This window comes from Rhinatrema bivittatum, chromosome 16, assembly GCF_901001135.1.
Source record: "Rhinatrema bivittatum chromosome 16, aRhiBiv1.1, whole genome shotgun sequence".
In the NCBI taxonomy this organism is placed as follows: Eukaryota; Metazoa; Chordata; class Amphibia; order Gymnophiona; family Rhinatrematidae; genus Rhinatrema; species Rhinatrema bivittatum.
In genome coordinates this window covers 38,143,564-38,166,933 of record NC_042630.1, presented here as the reverse complement: position 1 = coordinate 38,166,933, position 23,370 = coordinate 38,143,564, and the positions used below count along the sequence as shown (strand labels likewise).

General features: G+C 49.4%; 1 protein-coding gene across 7 annotated transcripts in view; it reads left to right on the top strand.

The window, feature by feature from the left end:
- Window positions 1-21,673, top strand: part of USP21 (ubiquitin specific peptidase 21) — a 79,578-nt gene extending 57,905 nt beyond the window's left edge. For 3 of the 7 annotated variants that reach the window (XM_029580595.1, XM_029580597.1, XM_029580596.1), the window contains exons 13-15: window positions 8,220-8,302; window positions 15,932-16,046; window positions 21,495-21,673. In XM_029580595.1, the coding sequence (XP_029436455.1) occupies window positions 8,220-8,302; window positions 15,932-16,046; window positions 21,495-21,658 (362 nt within the window). In that variant the 3' untranslated portion in view covers window positions 21,659-21,673. Of the gene's footprint in view, window positions 1-8,219; window positions 8,303-15,931; window positions 16,047-21,235; window positions 21,374-21,494 lie in introns of those variants that run through there. The other 4 variants (XM_029580599.1, XM_029580600.1, XM_029580598.1 and 1 more) reach the window with 3 other exon arrangements.
- Window positions 21,674-23,370: the final 1,697 nt, after the last annotated feature.

Below are 23,370 nucleotides of genomic sequence, written 5' to 3'. Positions count from 1 at the left end.
GGGGTTGGGTGGGTGTGTCATACAGACACACACCCACCCACACACCCACCCTCACCCACTCATATATATATATATATCTATGGTGTGGATGTGTAGGAGAGGGCAGTGGGGGTTGGGTGGGTGTGTGTCCCACACACCCTCCCATACAGAGACCCATCCACACCTATCCTCCCTTTCATATATACACAAACCCACTCATATATACACTCAACCCCACCCTCCCTCTCATACACACACACACACACACACACACATGAGAGGGTCGGTGGGTGGGGGTGTGTATATGAGTAGGTGTATATATGAGGGGGCAGTGGGGTTGGGTGGGTGTGTGTGTGTGTGTGGATGTGTAGGAGAGGGCGGTGGCGATTTGGGGTGTGTGTGGGATGTGTAGGAGAGGGGGCTGGGTAGATGTGTGTGTATGGGAGGGCGGTGGGGGTTGGGTGGGAGTGGATGTACGTAGATGTGTAGGAGAGAGGGATGGGTGTGTGTGTGCGTGTATTGAGATGGCAGTGGTGGTTGGGGGGGGTGTGTATGAGAGGGCGGTGGGGATTGGGTGGGTGAGCGTGACCATGGATGTGTATAGGAGGGCAGTGGGGATTGGGTGGGTGAGCGTGACCATGGATGTGTATGGGAGGGCAGTGGGGGTTGGGTGGGTGAGCGTGACCATGGATGTGTAGGAGAGGGTGGTGGGGGTTGGGTGTGGATGTGTATGAGAGGGGGGTTGGGTGGGTGTGCGTGTGTGCATTGAGGCCGCTGGGGGTTGGGTGGATGTGTATGAGAGGGGGTTGGGTGGATGTGTATGAGAGGGGGTTGGGTGTGGGTGCTTGTGTATTGAGAGGGCAGTGGGGGTTGGGTGGATGTGTATGAGAGGGGGTTGGGTGTGGGTGCTTGTGTATTGAGAGGGCAGTGGGGGTTGGGTGGATGTGTATGAGAGGGGGTTGGGTGTGGGTGCTTGTGTATTGAGAGGGCAGTGGGGGTTGGGTGGATGTGTATGAGAGGGGGTTGGGTGTGGGTGCTTGTGTATTGAGAGGGCAGTGGGGGTTGGGTGGATGTGTATGAGAGGGGGTTGGGTGTGGGTGCTTGTGTATTGAGAGGCAGTGGGGGTTGGGTGGCTGGGTGTGGGTGAGTATGAGAGCCTGGTGCGTGGGTGCGAGCGTGTGTGAGAGAGGTTAAAGTTTGTGCATCGCCCTCCAATCTACGACAATCTCAGGAGGGCTGGAAATCCAAAGTTCCCAGGTATGGAGAGTGGGAGATTTTTTTTTTTTTTTATCCTTGTTAGTTTTAATTATTGGATGTGATGTATCTGCTGTTTTGAAATATTTTATTGTTTGGTGGTATTTTAAACATTTTTATAGGTGTTTTTAATTGGCTGAATTTCTCAGCAGATTTGACATTCTTTTTCTTGGTATGTTTAATGTTTTATATTTCTTGATTGTAAGCAATGCAAACATTGAGTTTGGCTTCAGTTCAGTTTTGGTCAGCAGGTTTCACTTTATATTTTATGATCTCTTTATTCTGTATTTGGTGAGAATCTGTTTGTGTCTGCTTGTGTGACTGAGGCTTTAGTTATTCTGCTAGCATGCAGTGTCTGTGTAGGGATTTTCAACAACCTGGCTTTAATCTGTTTTCCTAATAGGAGGTGTATTGGTGTTTAGGGCCTGATGTAATGTTTGCAGTATGGCTTTTTCATAGGTTGTGTGCTGACAGTTATGATATGGAAGGCTTACTGTACTGGAATTGTAGTTCAGTTTATTCCTGGCTTTCTGTGGGCCAAGTCCACACCCAGTGCACTTTACCATAGGCCTAATATATATTTATTTAGTTAGACATTTTATATACCATCATTCCATGTAAAGATCACAACGGTTTACAAAAGAAACATTCATAGCTATAATCAACAAATAATGATGGGTTACAGAGGTAACATGGGATCCAGTAAACCGCCTTGATTACTATGAGAGAGGTCATTTATTAAGCCTATTAAACTATTGTTATTGAAAGTGTGTGTTGTTTTTTTTGCAGTGTATGCCTAGATAATATATACGTTATTGTGATTTTTTTACTTCAGAAGATTGTACTTTGAATGTCTATTTTCCATATGCAATCTGCCTTTTTAGGTTGGAGAAGGTAATGCATTTTAAAATGGAAAAGAATGCATAAGTTTTAATTATGTGGGAGGGGAGGGAAGGGGGGAATGAAAAGCTGGAGAGTGGCTAATGTAACCCCAATATTTAAAAAGGGCTCCAGGGGCGATCCAGGAAACTACAGACCAGTGAGCCTGGAAAAATAGTGGAAAGTCTTCTAAAGATCAAAATCGTAGAGCATATAGAAAGACATGGTTTAATGGAACAAAGTCAGCACGGCTTTACCCAGGGCAAGACTTGCCTCACACATCTGTTTCACTTTTTTGAAAGGGTTAATAAACATGTGGATAAAGGTGAACCGGTATATATAGTGTACTTGGATTTTCAGAAGGTGTTTGACAAAGTTCCTCATGAGAGGCTTCTAAGGAAACTAAAAAGTCATGGGATAGGCGGCGATGTCCTTTCGTGGATTACAAACTGGTTAAAAAACAGGAAAAAGAGAGTAGGATTAAATGGGCAATTTTCTTAGTGGAAAAGGGTAAACAATGGAGTGCCTCAGGGATCTGTACTGGGACCCGTGCTTTTAAATATATTTTTATTTTTTTATTTTTTAATTATACATTTCAAAAAATTATAACACACAGCTTGGAGAAGAGATGGCTGAGGGGGGATATGCTAGAGGTGTTTAAAATCATGAGAGGTCTAGAACGGGTAGATGTGAATCGGTTATTTACTCTTTCGGCTAATAGAAGGACTAGGGGGGCACTCCATGAAGTTAGCATGTAGCACATTTAAAACTAATCGGTGAAAGTTCTTTTTCACTCAATGCACAATTAAACTCTGGAATTTGTTACCAGGGGATGTGGTTAGTGTAGCTGGGTTTGGAAAAGGTTTGGATAAGTTATTAATCAAGTTGACTTAGAAAATAGCCACTGCTATTACTAGTATCAGTAGCATGGGATAGGCTTAGTATTTGGTACTTGCCAGGTACTTATAGCCTGGATTGGCCACTAATTTCATCTGCCATTTGGATGCCCAATTTTCCAGTCTCACAAGGTCCTGCAATTTATCACAATCCGCTTGTGATTTAACTACTCTGAATAATTTTGTATCTGCAAATTTTGATTACCTCACTCATCGTATTCCTTTCCAGATAATTTATGAATATTTTGAAAAGCACGGGTCCCAGTACAGATCCCATAAAGTGTAGAAGATTTTTATATTCCACTTTTTGACACTTCAAAGCAGATTACCTTCAGGTATTTCCCTATCACCAGAGGGTTTATAATCATCTAATGTAGTACCTGAGGCAACAGATGGTAAAGTAACTTGGCTAATGTCACAAGGAGCAGTAATGGGATTTGAACCATGGTTTCCCTGGGTCATAGCCCACTGCTCTATACACTAGGCTACCCCTGTTTTTTTCTGGTGTAGAGTCTGGCTTCCTAGGTTGTCCATTTAATTTTTTGTCTGCATATTTCTGTTTTTCCCGTCGATAAGCAAGCTCAATTAGCCAAGCTATCTGGGATGTTCTCTGTGGAGCTTCTCTCTAAGAATACAGAGCTTTGACCCTGTGCGGCTCTTCCCATGCAATTACTGATTCTCCTCGGTCTTTTTCTTCCATGCAGCTAGTTGCATGCGTGGATCCACTTCTTTCTTCTCCTCAGATTCTTATTTCTTCATTTATGTGAAACCCCAAAACAACACTTTTAAGTGCTACCATGGTGCCCAAGCTTCCCGCAGATAAAGATAACTACTGTTACATCCATCTAGGCCCACAGCATGACCAGTCCACCTTTATGGACTGCGGGAGAATGTCACCCAGAGCCAGCGAGCTCAGAAGATGGTCAATAAGGAACGAAGAGGCATCCACAGGTTCATATGCCCCAGTATCAGAACGTCTTTCCTCTCACTCCTCTCCAGGGCCAAAGACCCACCACGCTGAGCAGGAAAGGCAAGTGACCTCAAAAGAACTGACAGGCATTAGGGGATGCATCGTTGAAAACCGCACCAAAAAAGGTGTAGCCAGTTGCCAAGAGCATCGATTGTTCTGAGCCAACTCATGCGAAGCCAGATGAGCATGACACATGGTGCAAAGAAAATGCGTCGAGTCAGGTGCAGACCATGCAGACTCAACATGATACACTCGGTGCATCGATCCGATCAACACAGGTGCTCCCTAAAGAGAGGATGACGCAGGAGCGCATCACAAATGCTTCGCAGCATCAAGCTATGACACACATGACGCACACTAGCCGTGCGTCGACCCCAGTACAAGAGCAGATGATTCGTAAGCACAAGCCTTCTCAGAAATAGACTTCCCATGGTTCTGGAGCACTGGAACGTAACCCTCAAGTCGTGTTCCTGCCGGAAGAACTTTTGGGTTTTGAGGCGTCTGACATAGAAGAAATAGCACCTTTCTCAGATGACCAACATTCCATGGGATCCTCAGGCTCCTCTCATTGGATTTACTTGGATATGTCTTCAGTGTCAAAGAGGAAAATGCACTCCCCTGAGTTACAGGAGCCCCTCATGAAAAGACACAAAACATGGCACATGGCCCAGGACCTAGTAGAAGAGCGCCTTAGAGGCCCTGATTCTAATATTCTCCTGGAAGCCGTGTCACGAAGGACCAAGATTGATAAGGCTAAGGTAGATGTGTGTCAAGAATGGAATACACCCACCGCCCTAAAGAAGATGCAGCAGGTTCCTCAGGATACGGGACCAGCTTCGCAGGCGATGTCGCAAATATACGCAATTTTGCAGAACTTTTTCATATCGCTAGGAAGCGGCAAACAAGATAATCCACCGCCTAGTCTGCTAGTAGAGGAACTCTCCCCAAAGAGATTACACCTGTCTCCCATCCAGGAAGAGCATGGCTCTCAGGACGAGACGGAAGAACCACAGCTGCAGTTCTCTCTGCAACCACATTTGGAGCCCCAAGACTCTCCACCAAGTTCACCAGGATCTTCCACAGGAATCCCATCAGACCCTCCTGAAGACTCACCTGAACTGTCCTCGCCCCCAAAGGACCTATCCTACTCCAAATTTATAGAAAAAGTGGGATCCCTTTTAAAAATTGATACCAAGAAGGTGCTGGATCCGAGATCAGAGGTGTTAAGGATATTGAAGATCTTTGATGCTCCGGCTGAGCCCACAGCCTTGCCCTCCCATCCATGGGGACTCCCATGCACAAGACATGGGGGCCCCCCCTTCTCGAGGCCATCAACATCTAGAAAGATGGACCTCAAGTTCCGGATGAGAAAATTGCCACACTATCGGGCTGTACAGCTGCCCCATGCTTCAGTAGTTGCCAAATCAGCAATGAAAAAGTCAAAGAAATCATGCCTCCCAGTAAAGGCAATTGATACTGCATGAATTCAGATATAAAACCTTCCAAGCAGCAATGTTGAATGCAAAAATTCAAAACCACCAATTTTACATAATTCAGTATGTGTACGAGTGTTTGCAGTCCTTCAAGCTATATATCTAACCTGGGCCAGCAGACCACACCCTACCCCAAGAGTTTTCACAAAATATTTAGCAATAGCGGTAGCCCACCTGATTAAAAAGGAAATTCAACTGTTCCCTTATCTGGACAATTGGCTTCTAGTATCACAGGTGACTACTCTTCACACACACTTGGACACGATTCTTTGCTTGGAAAGCCTGGTATTCATAATAAATTACGAATAGTCCAGCCTTCAGCCAACTCAAACTCTCCAGTTCATAGGAGCAAACATAAATACTACCATAGGCAAGGCCTTTCTCCTGGCACACAGGGCTCAAAACGTTTCGCAGTCTAGCATCACAGTTGAAACAATGTATATGCCCCTTGGAACATCAGATCCTAACCTTTCTGGGCCACATGGTGACAGCTATATATATGGTGCCACACACTCGCCTGCATATGTGCCGCCTACAATGGGGTCTCAAAGCTCAGTGGTCCCAGTTTATTCAGCCATTGTCCAAGAGGGTGACACTAACCCAAGCAATGAAGGAGGACATAACATGGTGGCTGTCCCCACCAATCCTAACTATGAGAGCCCCATTTCAGAACCTGATGCACCAACTTGTTCTGACCATGGATGCATCAACAAAAGGCCGGAGGGCTCATTTATGGCACATGAAGACGCAAGGTCTATGGTCGCCTTTAGAAAGAACCCAACAAATAAATCTCCTAGAGTTGAGAGCAGTAAAGAATGGCCTCCACGCATTCCATGGTCAGCTTTGGGGAAAGAACATGATAATACACACAGGCAATCAAGTGGTTATGTTCTACATAAACAAGGAAGGAGGGTCAGGTTCCTGGATCTTCTGCAGGAAAGCAATTCAAATCCTGGAATGGGCAGAGGCGTGCTCCATATAGTCAGGCAACTTATCTCCCAGGAATCATAAATACCGAAGCAGACAGAATCAGCAGAATCTTCCATCCTCATAAGTGGGTTCTCAACCAGGATGTAGCGAATGATCTTTTTGCGACATGGGGCCTCCGATGCATGGACTTCTTTGCAACGATATACAACAGGAAGGTTCGGGCATTTTGCTCAGTCTATCCAAGCCTGGAACAGTTCACCCAAGATGCGTTTTTCATTCCATGGACTGGAGGACTCTTCTACACTTATCCCCCGATGTCATTATAATCCCCGTACAATCCAGAAATGCATTGTGGATCTCATCCTCATCGCTCCAGCCTGGCCAAGACAACCTTGGTATGCCTATTTAGTTCAGCTATCCATCAGTCCTATCTCATTAGGGAACAGTGCGGATCTGCTGACTCAGGAAGGAGGCACCCTGTTGCACCCCATGCATTCCTCCCTACATTTCACAGCATGGAGACTGAGAGTATTAAACCACCTTCAGTTACCTACAGGAATCCAGGATATCCTAGTGTTGGCTAGAAAGGTTTCCACAAGGAAACATTATCAATGCAAATGACAATGTTACATGACCTGGTGTGAAGAGAAGAGTATAGACTCATTCTCCTGTTCACTGGAAATCTTGCATATGCTCTACCAAACAGGACTGGCAACATCATCCGTCAGAGTTCACTTGAGCGCTATAGCGACGTATCATCTCCTATTCGATGGTCTTCCCATTTCCAACCATCCTCTAGTATCGCGTTTCAAGAAAGGGATCTTAAAATTGAGGCCACCCGTGGCAAAACCTCCAGTTCCCTGGGATATAAATCTGGTATTGGAACAGCTCATGCTCCCACCTTTTGAACATTTGAACAATAACCATATGAAATATTTGTCTTGGAAAGTAATATTCCTAGTCGCAGTAACTTCAGCAAGGTGGGTCAGTGAGCCACAGCCTTGGTTCACTACCTTCCATTCTTGCAATTTCACCATGATAAAGTAACTTTAAGAACACATCTCTCCAAAGGTAATCTCGGCTTTCCATCTGAATCAAATCACCACATTACCCACCTTTTTTCCAAGGCCACATAAAAATGAGAGGGAGCGACTTCTTCACACCTTGGACTGTAAGAGGGCTTTGGATTACTACAAGTGAAGAACACATGCAGCGAACAGAACTTCTAAACTTTTTGTCTTTCGATTCTATTGCACCAGGTCTACCGGTAGCAAAGAGGACTTTGTCAAATTGGATATCCAAGTACATTCAGTTTTGTTACTCAAAGCAGTCAGCAGAACTATCGAATCCAGTCAAGGCGCATCAAGTGAGAGCCGTAGCAGCTTCAATTGCACATCTCCACAAGGTAGCGTTGCTGGACATTTGTAAAGCAGCCACGTGGTCATCTCTAAATACTTTCACGTCACACTACTGCCTTGACCAGAAGGCAGTGGGTTCGGCAGTGTTACCCTACTCAACTGGAAGTTGAGACTGTCCACGGCCATTGTGGGTTGAGGACACGAGGAACATTACCTCTGCATGGGGTAGGCCTCCCCCACCCCTAAGCTGGGGACTCCCAGACAGCATAGCTAATTCAGCCTGCTTATCTACGGGAAAAAAGCAAGTTTGCTTACTGTAAACAGTGTTTTCCATAGATAGCAGGATGAATTAGCTCTGCTAACCTCCCACCTCCCTGGACAGCCTCATCACCTTCGCTGCACTAAATAAACTATCTTACAGATTGAGGAGGATCAGTAATGGTGCGCTTTGTATTCTTAGAAAGAAGCTGCGCCCTGGGCCATAAGGAGGACATCCCAGATAGCAGGGCCAATTCATCCTGCTATCTACAAACACCATTTACGGTAAGTAAGCAAACTTGCTTTTATGATTCTTTATTAGGCGAGGATCAATCTGTGCATGTGACAGAGTATGCCACATAATCTGTCACATGCACAGACTGAGGTGAGGAATTCTGCTAGCATGTAACTTCTGTAAGGGCATCTACAGCAGTCTGGTTCGTTCACTTTTTCTAGTTCTCGGGGGCTCGGTGTGATGTTTGTATTGCTGCCATCTCATGTGTAGGGTTGTTGCTGTTTGACTTCTTGAAGTTAGTGCTGTTATGATGTGGCAGGTCTACTATATAGATTTGGCGTGTCTGGTTTTTTTTGGTTTTTTATTTTTGCAGGGTTGTGCGTTACAGGCAGTGGAGGAATGTTGTGTTGCTTCTGGTGTCACTACTGAACTGACACCAGAATTTGAATATACTTTTTAAAATGGTGAATTGTAAGGAAAAAAGTCCTAGCTCTGCTTTGCACCTGTTGTTGAGGGGAATTTCTGTGGATGTGGTATATTAAGATTCTGTCCCTTCCTGTATAGACTTTAGACTTCACGCCCATATAAAATTGGTTGACCGATGCTATCAGTTTTAAAGGAAAATTAGTTTCTTACCTGATAATTTTCGTTCCTGTAGTACCAAGGATCAGTCCAGGACACCTGGGTTGTGACTCCGCACCAGTAGATGGAGACAGACTAAAACTTGTGGGCGGAGCCATATATGCCCCTGTGCCAGTCACAGCCCCTCAGTCATACGTAATGTCAAAGTAGAAAGCAATAAGGCAACCATAGCCAACTAGCAACACGCTACATAAATGGAAACAATACCAACCCCTACGGGAACCAAAACTCCCCAACCGGGAGAGCGAACAAACAAGCGGATAGCTTTAATCTTGAAGAACCCTGAGCGGACTCTCCGTTAGGTTAGCGTAGCACTGCGGGCGGGATCCTGGACTGATCCTTGGTACTACAGGAACGAAAATTATCAGGTAAGAAACTAATTTTCCTTTCCCTGTACGTACCAGGATCAGTCCAGGACACCTGGGAAGTACCAGAGCTAAGTTACCGAGGGTGGGAAGCAGAGAGTCCCGCTCGGAGTACCCTCTCTCTAAACCCTCTGGCCTCAGTAGCCTGAACCTCCAACCGATAATGTATGATGAAGGTATGCAACGACTTCCAGGTAGCCACCCTGCAAATCCGTTGAGGCGAGACCTGAGAAGAATCCGCCCAAGACGCAGCGGAATACCGCGTCGGATGAGCCTTGAGACCCTCGTGCGGAGGATTTCCCCCGCACTACGTACGCTGAGCCACTGGCCTCCGTGATCCAACGGGCGATCGCTGTGCGAGACGCCGCAGAACCATTCTTTGGGCCCGAAGGTCCTCCGCACATCCAGTTTTCGCAACTCTTTCGATCTCGGGTCCGAAGACTCCCCGACCGCGAAAACGGGAAGCTCCACTGATCGATTCAAGTGAAAGCCGACACTACCTTAGGCAGAAAGAACGAACAGTCCGTCAGGAAACCCCTACGGCAGAGATCCGCAAAAAAATGGCTCCCTACATGAACATGCCTGTACTTCCGAGACACGGCGTGCTGAAGCCATCGCCGCCAGGAATACGTTCTACAAAGTAAGATCTTGGACTGTAGCGCGCTTCAAGGGCTCAAACAGTGCCGAGCCTAAGGCGGAAAGAACCCAGTTGAGGTTCCAAGCCGGACAAGGTGAACGCAAGGGAGGACGGAGGCGATTAGCCCCCCCCCGCAGGAAATGGGAGATATCTGGGTGAAGAGTCAGGGAGCTCCCCGGATCTTTCCCCGCAACCAACCAAGCGCCGCCACCTGGACCCGTAGCGAACTGCACACGAAGCCTGTGGCCAGCCCGGCCAGGAGAAAAGCCAGAATATCGGAAACGGCAGCGGCAGCGGGGTCCAAACCCCACTCAACACACCATTCCTCAAAGATTACCCATACCCGGACATACACCAGGGACGTAGACTGCACCTCCACAGCGTAGCCATGACCGCGTCCGAGGGACCTTTTCTCCTCAACCGATTCCTGTCAAAAGCCATGCCGCGAGACAGAAGTGATCCGCTTCCTCCAAACAGACAGGGCCCTGCTGAAGCAGCCCCGCGAACCCCTGGAGACGAAGGGGAACCGCCCCCGACAACTGGAGGAGGTCTGCGAACCACGGGCGGCGCGTCCACTCCGGTGCCACCAGGATTGCAATTCTATGCGCCGCAGAAGCTTGCCGATCATGGGCCATGGGGAAACACGTACAGCCGGACATCCGTCGGCCAGGGAGTACCAATGCGTCGACGCCTTCTGTTCCCCTTTCTCGACGCCGACTGTAAAATCGCGGAGCCTTTGCGTTGTGCCACGTGGCCCTCAGATTCATGTGGGGAACCCCCACACTTCCTGCAGATGAGGAGAAACGCTTCGTCCGCCAGCTCCCACTCTCCGGGATCCAGGCGGTGACGGCTGAGATAATCTGCCTGGACGTTGTCGACCCCGGCAATATGAGACGCCGCGATCTTGCTGCGGTTTCGTTCCGACCAGGCCAGCAAGGACTGCGCCTCCTGCGCCACCAGCGGACTTCTCGTCCCGACTTGGCGATTGATGTAGACCACTGTATTCGCATTGTCCGAAAGAACTCGGACCGCCTTTCCCATAGCACCGGTAGGAAGGCTTGAAGAGTCAGACGGACCACTCTGGTCTCCCGACGGTTGATAGGCCACCGGGCTTGCGACTCTGACCAAAGCCCTTGCACCGATGTCCCTAGGCAAACTGCTCCCCAGCCGGAGAGACTGGCATCTGTGGTCACCACCGTCCACCTGGGCACCAGAAGGGACACTCCACAGGACAGAAGACTGGGATCCAGCCACCAGAGTAGGCTGGACTTCGCCTGGCCCGCGAGTGGGAGCGGTAGGTAGAAATCCTCCGAAACCAGCTACCAGCTTCCAGCGGGATAGTAACGAGGACTGCAAGGACCGCAGGTGAGCGAAAGCCCAGGGTACCAACGCGAGCGTTGAAGCCATCAATCCCAGAATTGTCCGGTAATCACACACCCGTGGGCGGCTGAGATATAACCAACGCCGCACTAGAGATTGCAGCTTGCATATCCGATCTTGAGATAGGACCACCTAGCCCCGCTTCGTGACGAATACGGCTCCCATATATACCAAGGATTGAGTGGGAGTCAGTTGACTCTTGTTGTAGTTGACCACCCAGCCCAGGGACTGCCAGAGCTGTAGGACCCTGGCCACTGCCCGCCGACACTGATCCTCTGGCTTCGCCCGGACCAACCAATCGTCCAGGTAAGGATGAACCGGGAGACCTTCCTGACGGAGCTGCGCTGCCACTACCACCATCACTGTCGTGAATGTCCGAGGAGCGGTCGCGAGCCCAAAAAAGGGAGCGCTCTAAATTGGTAGTGCCTTCTTAGAATGCAGAACCTTAGGAACCGCTGGCATGATGGCTGGATGCCCACATGAAGGTACGCTTTTGTGAGATCTGGGAACGCCAGAAATTCGCCCGGACGCACCGACGCAATCACCGAGCGAATAGTCACCATTTGGAAGTGGGGAACACGAAGGCATCTATTTACCCCTGTTAGATCCAGGCTTGGCCATGACGTGCCGTCGTTCTTGGGAACCACGAATGAAATGGAGTACCTGCCCCTGCCCCGCTGATCGACAGGGACGGGGGAAATGGCCCCCAGCTTCCCAATCATCGGATGGTGTCCAGCACCGCCGCCCTTTTCTTGGGGTCCTTGCAGAGTGAGACCAGAAACTTGTCCGCTGGGATGCGAGCAAATTCTAACTCGGAGCTGTGTCTTATCCCGTTGAGGACCCACTGGTCCGACTTCACTTTGGTCCATTCCTCGAAAAATAAAGGTAACCACGCTCCCACATGTGGAATGACGTGCTGCAGGCGCGGCGAGGGATGGACCATCCGAACTTCATTGCGAAGCCTCGTGTCCCCCAAAAGGACTGCTACCACTGAAGGTTCCGAGAGGAAGACGGCCTATACGAAGAGCCGGTGGATCTTTGAGGGCGCGATTTCCTGGGCCCCCGAAGCCTCATCCAATTCCTTGCCAAACAGCAATTTCCCCATGAAAAGCAGAGCCCTCCAGGTGAGCCTTGGACGAGCATTCGCAGCCCAGTTGCGCAGCCATAGGAGACGACGCGCAGCCACCGCCGCCACCATGGACCTAGCGGATGTACGCAGCAGATCATGCAGGGCGTCTGCCCCATATGCTATCGCCGCCTCCAATCTGCCTGAGAAGCCTCCTCCGCATACAGGCCCGCATTCGCCTGAAGGACATGGGCCCAGCGCCGACTAGCTCCCATAGCAAAGTTAGTGCAGATGGCGGCCCGCACACCCAGGGCGGATACCTCAAAAACGAAGTTAGTGCAGATGGCGGCCCGCACACTCAGGGCGGATACCTCAAAATCTTCTTAAGCTGCACTTCCAACTTCCTGTCCGGGATATCCCGGAGCGCCATAGCTCCTGTGACCGGGATAGTAGATCTTTGTCACCGCGGAGACCGCTGAATCCACCTTTGGAGGACGGAGAAGGTCCAGCGCCTCCCCTGGGAGCGGATAGAGCTTATCCATGGACTTGCTGACCTTCAATCCCATTCGCGGAATAAGATATCCGAAGAAAAATGAAACAGGAAGGCAACTGCCGGACCCGTAAGGCCCAGCAGAACAGGATCCATAATGGCCTCTTGGCGGACCACCACAGGTGGGGCCTCTATCCCCAGCTCCTGGAGTATGGCCGGAAGAACGGGCGACAGTTCCTCCCTGCAGAACCGGACTACCTTGGGGTCATCCCCTTCCACGGTCTGTACTCCCGTTCCCACGCTGGGCTGGGCGGAGCCATCCACCGCCGCCTCCTCGGCCCCCCTCAGGGGCTCTTCGGGAAAATCAGCATCCTCCACAGGGGAATCCTCCAAATTCGATTCCTGCGGCATGCCCCGAGGGGCCTGATTCCCCCTTGAGGGCTCCTGGAGGCCCTCCGCAGCTCTCATAGCTTTTCTGTTCCGTGGAGGAAACTTGTGGGGACCCTCTGTAGGGACCCCCCCTCGGCTGCGCTTGCTACGTTTGTACCCACGCACCTTGCGCAGCCATAGCGCAACGTCCTCCGAGAAAAAAAAAAAAACCTGACCCAGAAGAATCGGCCCCAGAAACCTCCCCGGACCGAAGCCCTTCCGAGGAGCCCCCTCCCGCCGCGTTCCGCTGCGGGGAAAGCGCGGGAGGCAAGGCCGAATCCCCTGGCGCGATCCGCGCGATTTTACTTCCTGTGGCCAAAATGGCCGCCACTCCCGCGCTAAGCGGGAATAAGTCCTGAGGCCTGCCTATGTCGCCTCCAACCCGCGGCGGCGAACGCGCGATCCGGGAGCGAGACCCCCGAGGTGCCCCAGACGGCCCTTCCCCGCCTGGGACACAGGAAAAAACAAAAGCCCTCACAAGCCAGGCGCGCGCGCGCCAAGCCGCAGGCCCGACACAGGGAGCCGCGCGGCATGCCGGCGAACGCGGGAAGACCAAGACGCGCCTCAGAAATAAAATTAATTAATTAATTAATTCGGCGAAAAAAACCCCCTGCAAGCGGCACTCCCCTCGAAACGGAACGGCGATGCAAGGAAACGGAGGGCCGGCTGAAAACAAAAACAAAGCAGAAACACTTTTTTTTTTTTTTTTTTTTTTTTTACTGACGCTTGACGCTGTCCCGGGTCCTGGAGCCCTGTACCTGCAGGGGTGAGTGAACCGGGCTCCCCGGTGTCACCCCTGACGCTGCTACTTGTGGAGCCGGGTCCTCGATCCTAGCAGCGGCCTCGACCAGGGGGGGGCGGTCCCCTCAGAACCTCTCAACCCCCCTGGGAGGCAGGGCGGCCGGGATCTGACTCTTTGACGAAAAGAAAACAACCTAATTTGGCAAAAAACCACTAACTAGGCCTAAGAACTGAGCACAAAAGAAAAAAAAAAACCGCAACCCTGACTAACTACCAGAATCAGGGCAGGCAGGGCTGTGACCAGACCTGCACCATCTACTGGAGACAGAGTAAGACTGAGGGGCTGTGACTGGCACAGGGGCATATATGGCTCCGCCCACAAGTTTTAGTCTGTCTCCATCTACTGGTGCGGAGTCACAACCCAGGTGTCCTGGACTGATCCTGGTACGTACAGGGAATGGTAGTTTTACCTGGTGGTTGAAGCCCTTCGGGCTTTTCTTTCTATATTGTCTCTTGTAGCCAAATTTAAAAGCAGGGGGCTGTGCTGTGTAGGTGGGTGTGATGTGTAGAAACGTCACTTTGGCTCCCCCTTCCCCTCCCCCCCCCCCCAAATATTTCTGTCTAGAGATGCCACGGTTTCCAAGGACAGGTTTGGGAAGACCCGCATTAAAGTGACAAGCCACTGGGCCTAGCTATGCATGTGTCAAGATTTTATACTGGAATTTGTTTTCCCAGTGTTAACAACTTGGCTTTGTTATGCTCCACTACTAACCCAGTGAAATCCCTAATCCCTGCTGCCACTGACCGTGTTTGAACTTGGAGAAAATCACTTTATCTCCCTGGGCCGCGGTACCAAAATCCCTGCTCTGCCACAGGCTCTCTGTTTGTGACCTTGCGGTAAGTCACTTTGCCGCCCTCTGCCTGGTGTCTGATCTCTGCTCGGGCCGACTCTGAGTGCCCCTGAGCTCATCCCTTTATCTCCGAGACCTTGGGGGTGAGTCATTTTATTTCCCTGATGCTTTCATTAAACTGTCAAATCTGAACATTTAGCCTGTGATTGCCAAGAGTGTGGGTCACATTGTCAGGTCCTGCTTGCTTTTGAGAATTTCACTTTTTAAATATTAAAGCAGAGGGGGATTGTACAGTTCCTGTGCTTCCTGTCTCGCCAGCGCTCAGCCACTGTTGCTTATCACAGCTTGAGCTGAGAGTGGAAGTAGGGGGTGACCAGCCGCCCAGTTTTGGATCGGTCCATGGTCGCAGCCTGGCCGCGCTCCAGTCGTCTGCATGTTTTCGGGGCTCGCTTTGGACTCTCTCCTCCTCCTCTGCCTCTCCCATAGCTGTTTCGCTGCTTCACGCTGTCCTGCAGAGGAAGAGGAGAGTCAATCCCCAGCCCCAAAGTCAGAATCTGCCTGGGAAAAGGGGGGGGGGGTGGCTGCATCTGCCCCCCACCCCCAAGTGTCCAGTCCTGCTCCATGGAAAAGTTGGTACAAGACAGAAGGTACCCCCACCCCTTGCAGAGAAGCTAAGAGCTTGGTACTCTGGCCTCAGGTCAGGGGAGGGGATGAAGTCCCTTCTGCACAGAGGATTTCCCCCTCCCCCCAGGTGCTAAAAGCCAGGGAGATTAAGCAGATTCTCCTCCATCTAGGATTACAGTGGCTTGTGTAACCTGTCTGGTCAACATAAGCAGGGTTAGTTCTAGGGATGCACCTGTTTACTGTCTCAAGGCTGAAGCTGAAAGGTATCTTTATGGTTATAGTCAACCCTCCGGGGGTGCCTCAGCGTGCGTGCAGCCTTTGGCGGACGCTCAGGGGCTCACGAGCAGTCCTGCTTGTAGCGGCTCGGTGCCCCTTGGTCCGCTCCAGCTCTTTCTGCCTTTAGGTCTTGAAGAACAGACTGACTGACTTTTTGTTGTTGTTGTTGTTCTTGCAGGGAGTCCTATGTACAACCTTTATGCTCTCTGCAATCACTCTGGCAGCGTTCACTACGGTCATTACACTGCCTACTGCAGGGATCAGTCCAGCTGGTACATCTACAACGACTCCAGGTAAGCCCGCCACCGACTGCAGACACCTGCAGCCCACCCGAGGCTCAGAAGCTGAGGCTTTAATGTGGGGGTGGCCATAACCAGTAAAGCTTTGCCCTGCTGTGACCCTTTCTTTCCCCCGTTTATAAAGGGATAGAGTCCAGGCTTTCCCCTGCCTATTCTGGGGGAGAATCAGTATTCTGTGAGGACGCGCAGGATATATCAGCCACCCAAGTGGACGATGTCGTTCGATGGCACAGACATTGACAGTTTCACAGAGACTTCTGGAAAAAGTCTTTCCAAGCTTTTCTGAGCGTAAGGGGAATTTGCTGTGCCCCATGCATTCCCCCCCCAATCCATTTTTGGCCACAGTGGTAATCGTGAAGGCTGCATGCACGGTTTGGGACTAGTCATGGTGTTCCTGATTGTGACATCTGCTCCGAGTTGTCACTCAAGGCCATCAGGCTCTGCAGAATGGACTTCGGGAGGGCACCTTTTCCTCAAAGCAAACGTTTGATGAAATCCCACCAGCACAAAATGCATCAGCGGTGAAAGGCCACGGAGCAGCTCCAACTGTTGGCAATGCACTGGCAGCAAGGTTGAAGCATAGTACAGGAGTTAAGGAGCCGTGGATACGGGTTCCTTCCGTTTGGACTTGAATCCCAGAATATTTGTCATCAAGCAAAAGCACCGAAATATCAGCAGGGAGTTAATCGCTACCCCTGTCCACACACCCAGGCAGGTGTAAGAGGAGGTGAGCTCTGACAGACTCAGCCGGAGCAGACTTTAAAGCCTGAGATTAACTGCCATGGTATTTCCCTTCTGGTTATCCAGGACAACGAGACCTCTCCTGGCTTTAGTAATATTTGAGAGCAAGTTGGACTAGAGGAATCCTTGAGGTCCTCACTCGACATCTCAGCCAGTTCTTTGTGCCAGCACAGAATGTCTCTGCACCTGATGTGGTGTTGACTAACTCCAAACCTTGAGTCTTGTGGCCAGGCACTGAGCAAGTCAGTGCTGACATTGGTGTCTTGAAGCCAAGACTCTGCATGAGTGCTCGCTGCACTGAACTGAAGCAGAACAGAGAAAGAAGTCCTGCCTCACTGAGACCCATCCTGCAACCGAAATATCAAGGAAACCTGAGGAGGCTATGACTGAGGAGTTGATGTCTTCTCAGATTACAGCTCTAGTTTTAAACTTGAACATCCTGGTGTCCTCATCAGGGGTGCAGAGAATCTGGTTGTGAGGACTATTCTCTTGATTTCCTTTTGGACCTCTCTCCTTGGCAGGCTTCTGGGGGGGGAGGGGCCTTTCCTTTTTCCTTTTTTTGTTTTATACAGAGAACGGCTGAGACACTTCCCTTTGAGTTAGAGGCTGAGGATGAGTCCAAGGTACCATTAATAGTCCTCAAGAACCTTGATGCCTCTAAGGAATTGGTGGCACTGTCCATCCACCAAATCTTTCAGGATGTACAGAAAAGAATGTGGGAGATCTTAAGAACATAAGAACCTGCCATACTGGGTCAAATCAAGAGTCCATCAAGCCCAGTATCCTGTTTCCAACAGTGGCCAAGCCACTGACACCAAGTATCATGGAATCTGCCCTGTTTAGGGTCAAGAAATCTAAGGCCCACCCCTTGATTACTCCTGGGCATGGGTTGCAGACATTGGACCTTAACGGGAGAAAACGTTCTTTCATAAAACTATGCTTCGTTCCCACATCGCCCTGTTCAGGTGCCAAAAATGTAAAGCTTACTCTATGCTTATGGCCAGGGACACAAGAACACTTAGACTCAGTAAAAGTATAATGTATTTTTATTAATCAATATAAGTGTTCTCGGGAGATGCTGGGTACTGGGTGCTCTTAGTCTTACAAAACTGACCAGCATCTCCTTGGATACGGGAAGTGACCCTTGTTTTATAGATAACATTTAAATACAGGAAAAGGATAGAAGGTTCTAGAGTCTTGCATGATTGCCCAAAGGATCATTTACATAAGTTGTAATGTCAACTGTATGATTAAATCATCCCTAACTATCCCTGATTAGTTTCTTCCCAGGAGGTGTGGCCCATTTCCCATGGCTTTCTTTGTTCTGTTAAACTCTTTATTGGTCAAGATAATCAACACGTCTGTAACTGTGTGGATTACAAACTCCTGAGAATACTGCCTGAAGCTCCTCTGTGGTTTCTTCTTTGTGACTCTATGAATAGACATCACCTGTCTGGTGCCAGCTTGCCTGCCTCTACAGATATCCAGGGACATTCTGTAAGTAACTCAGAGTCCATTCAGCCCAGGCAGGCCAAAGACACGCAGAGGCTTCTGGGGATTTCCTTCTCTATGTTGGTTTTCTGTTCAGGCATACTTCTCAATCAGAGTTGTATGGTCCAGTACCTGCTTTCTATCCTGAAAGTGGCAGAGACATTTCTCTCATCTGCCAAACACTGGTGTGGAAAGCATCCAGTCCTGTGATACTTTCACAGCAGCATAGACAGCCTCTGCCATGGCTGTTGGCGCTTACAGGCTTTCATGGTCGTCAGCCTCAGATCTAAGGGAGGATTGTGGTTTAGGCTTGTGATCATGCCCCACACTGTACAGAATCTCTTCAGGGATAAGGTCAAGAAAGCCCGTGTGATTACAGAAGATTGAAGACCCTCACAGTCAAAACCAGATGTGGGTTTTTGAACTGGATTCAGGGATCTGGCCAATCTGCCTGTCTCTGTTTCAAGTAATCTACAGGTCAGTTAAGATCTTTTTTTGCAAACGTGGCCTCAAGTGACCGCAGGCAGCTGGAGGTTACAGATTGCACTTACTGGCAATCCCAAATCACACTTCCATTGGGGTTATTTCATCCCTCTTCTCACTAGGAAGTGCTAGAGGTGGACCTGTCCTCCCTCTTGTAGGTCAAATCTATCCTATCACAGGAAAGGATGTGGAGATTTTACTCTAAAATATTTCCTAGGGCCCAAGAAAACTGGAGGATTCCATCCCTTCCTAGACCTAAGAGCCTTGACCAAATTTCTAGTGAAAGAAAGGTTCAAGGTGATTTCCCTGGGCACAGTTCTTCCCCACCTAAACAAAGGAGACTGGTTCTGCTGTCTGGATGCTACTGATATGGATACCCACAGAGCGATACATCCCACTCACAAGACGTATCTCAGACTCCCTCTAGGCAAATTCCATCTCCATTGCTGCTTATTGCTTTTTGGCCTAGCATCTACACTGCAGGTTGTCTAAGGGGAACCACAGCATTTCTGTGTAAACTTGGGGATTCATGTGTTTCCGTACTAGAAGACTGGTTGATCAAGAGCACATCTTGGGGAGAATTAATGGATTTTATGTGCAGTGTCAGCCAGGTGCTGAAGTTAGTAGGATTTGCTATAAATTACCCCAAATCTAATTTAAGTCCATCGGCTTGTTTCTTCCCACCAACATGATATCTGAATTAATATCCAGGGTGATGGAAGTATTTGAGTCAGCAGGCATACATCCATATGGAACATGCAGAGAGGTTTGGTTCATATTGCTTCAGTGGTCTTGGCGCTTCTCCTTGTGAGTCCAGCCCAATGGACCTTAAAGCTGCAGTGCATTGAAGGCACTTGAGGACAAAGGGAGCACATCTGTGTTTCGGGATAGCTCAGAGCCTTCTCAGAGATTTGGTGGTTGACAAAATTGTCCTACTTTAGACAACTGGCTAGTGTTCTACCTAAACAAGCAGGAAGGAACAGGTTTATTCCTCTGTGGTGGGAGGCGCTCATGGTAGGGAACTGGGTTCTCTCTCATGGGATGGCCTTAAGAGCCATACAGTTCATTCATTCATATACTGCCTTCCAAATCTTCATAGAGATTATCCGAAGCGGTAAACAATAAAAACAAAAATATGAATCTGGCAGAAAAAAAATTATCTGGGCAGCCTTTCAATGAGATCCTGGACCTGCACAAGTGGTGCCCTGGATCAGAATCCATTACTGAACAGAGAGGTCCAGACCTTCTGCTGCAGGAGAAGGTCAAAGAGCAAGCTAGCATCAGAAGACGTCTGCCTTCACTGGGGAAAAGGTTTTTTGTACATTGAGTTCCCTATTGCAGATACTATTAGGCTTCTACTGAGTTTTAGTAAGGTAACTCCTCAGGAGTTACTATTAGGAAACCTACCGGATTGGACAGTACCGTAACTCTAGTCTTGCAGAATCGAGGAAGGTTACTTCACCCCACCATCCAGTCTCCAGTCCTCACAGCCTGGATGTTGAGAGGGGAGTTAGTTTGTTCCTTTGGATTCACTGCTATGATCATCTCAGGTTCTTCTGGCTCTTAGGAAGAAAGCCACCAGAAGATCTTATGGGTTTAAAAGGTAGAGGTTTGTCATCTCATATAAGGGCAAGGCCTTGGATCCCTTTTCTTGCTCCACACACAAAAAAAAATGCTTGAATACTTTCTTCATCTCTGAGTCTGGCCTCAAAACCAACTCTGGCAGGTTCTACCTCAGTGCAATTGGTGCCTATCATGAAAATGAAGAAGGAACCCGTCTCTAGATAACCTTTAGTTGCCCGACTTCAGTGGTGCTTGCCAGCAATAGTGTCATGGGACCTCACTGTGCTAACTCCTCCTCGCCCTGATACACCAGTCCAGGTTCCCCTGCCAGCTGGTGGAGGCAGGGCACCTGCCATTTTCAGTGAGATCATCACTACTTCCATGTGGTGCAGCGACTTTTTCCAGAACACTCACTGGAGCTGTCATTACTCACTTGTGTGGCTGAGCCTGCAGTCCTCGGAGAACACTTGTTACAGGTAAGCAGCTCTGCTTTACACTAGCACTGGGCAAGTTGACTCACAGAGAATCACTGCCCCCTCCCCCCAGAGCTTGCAAGACGGTTGTGAGTGGAGTCTTGCAGCGGGCCTTTAAGTGTATACGTACAGCAACAGGCAATCAAATGGTCGAAGGAAGTGACAAGTCTCCATAATACAGTCAGGACTTGAACCTAGCTCTCCCAAGCACCAGCCCGTGATCCTGTTCCCTCTCGCTGCCCTGCTAAAAAAAAAAAAAAAAAAATTTGATGGCAAATAAAGAGCCCCAAGCTTGACCCGTTTTCCCTTCCTGCTACAATACTGCAGACCCTGCCTGCTTGTCAGCTTTCACCCCCCCCCCCCCCCCCCAACTTTCCCAGAGCTGGGATGACAACGTAGTGACTCCTTCCTCTCTGGTTTCCTCCATGGCAGAGTGTCTCCAATCCGGGAGAACCAGGTGCAGTCCAGCGAAGGCTACGTTCTCTTCTACGAGATGGACGACCCTCACTGGAAGAAACAATAATAAGAATTAATAAAAGTATTAAATCATGAATGTACCCGAAACGTTTACCTCAGAGACCTCTATTTTTGTCTTTTTAAGGATATTTGTTTTTTGGGGCTTTTTTTTGTAAAAAGGAACTCTGGTGGGAATTGTATAGATTTGTATATATGTATTATTTTTTTTTTAAAGTAAGTGACAGATCTTTTCAGAGAGCCTTGCTGGGAAGAAGAGAGACTGGCGAGGAGAACCTCGGTGAGGTCCGGGACCAGGAGAAGGAAACCTTATTTGTAAATCAATCGGCCGCAGAACATTCTTTTGTAAATATTATGGAAGAGCAGAGAGGCTGTAACTGAATAAATTTACTACAAAAGAAATGACCTCCGTGCCTTCGGTTTTGTAATGGTGCACCATCAATGGTAAATAGCTGTGGGCAACACAGGAGGGGGTGCTAGTTAGCCTCTCCCAAAGGGATGAGCCTTAGATTAACGGGGGTGCGCCTTTCAAAACACACTGGGCCGGATTTTAAAAGGGTTACGAGCATAAGGTACGCACGTAACCCTTTTAAACCCCCCCTGTGCGCGCCGAGCCTATTTTGCATAGGCTCGGCGGCGTGTGCAAGCCCCGGGACACGCGTAAGTCCCGGGGCTTGCAAAAAGGGGCAATCGGGGGCGTGGCCAGGGGGCGTGGTTTGGGATCGGGGGCATGTGGGCAGTCTGGGGGTGTGCCCAGAGGCAGTAGTAACTTTTCTGATAAAGGTAGGGGGGGGGGGTCTAGATGGGGAAGGGAGGGGAAGGTGCGGGGGGGTGGAAGGAAAGTTTCCTCCGAGGCCGCTCCAATTTCTGAGCGGCCTCGGAGGGAACGGGCAGCGCCTGCTGGGCTCGGCGCGCGCAAGTTGCACAAATGTGCACCCCCTTGCGCGCGTCGACCCCAGATTTTATAAGATCCGCGCGTATCTTATAAAATCCAGCGTACTTTTGTTCGCGCCTGATGCGCGAACAAAAGTACGCGGGCGCGCTCTCTTTTAAAATGTACTCCACTGGCAACAGCAGCAGCATCCTTGGTGCCTTGTAATCAAGGCGGATAAATGGGAGAGTCTCTCTGGTGTAGAGAGATGTTCCCAGTTTGAGTAAAGCCCTGGATCCCTCCAGTAGTGCTTGCACTGCACGGGAAGATTTGCACTTCTCTCCCTATTGGCCAGAAAGAGGAGAGGAGGCTGATGGAGTCAGGGCCAACCTTAGCACCCTGCGTAGCCAGGCTTCCCCTGCCCCCCCGCCAAAGGGAGCGTTAATATTCTGCTACCAGAACCTAGTGGGGATCTGACACGATGTGGAGCCTGGTCAAACCAGGAAGCTGAAAACATCCCATCCCTATTTAAAACTGAGGCGATAGCCGCAGAGGTGGAAATCCCTTAACCAGACAGACGTTCTTTTTTTAATGAAATTATGCCAGTATTGCCAGATACAGATTTCCATTTGAGGGATCAAAACCACTTCTCATGCTTCCGCTGAGATGGCTGCTGATTGCAGCTGGATGATCTGATTGTACGCCTTGAAAACTTATTAAATAAAGTTAAAAAAACAAAACAAAACCCCACCCACTTCTCCCAGACGGACACAATGCTGGGGGATTTCAAGAAGGAAGTCCAGTGTTGACCTAGGACAGTAAGACGCATTCATGAAGAGAGGGAAAGCAGGAGTAAGTTGTTGCCCTGGTTTGCAGTGCCCTACAGTAAGGCCGGCCCTGGTGCCTGCATGCTTCTCTCTGCTGAGAATAAAAGCGCAGCTGGATTATGTGAAGGGGCTGACTCCAGCTCGTCCAGGACAGGCTGAGCCGCTCCTGCTTTTTTTCCCCTTCTTGCCTGGGGACGTACAGTGCCAGCTTTTCTTAGATGCATGGATATTAAGCATCCATAGAGGCAGGGGATAGTTTAAAAATGAACCCTTTAACCGTTCATTTTCGAATATAATACGTGTCCTGTTATATCCTGAATTTGCATATGTTAAGGTACTAACTTCCCTTTGAATCTTGTAAACCGTTGCGATGGCTTCACCGAACGACGGTATGT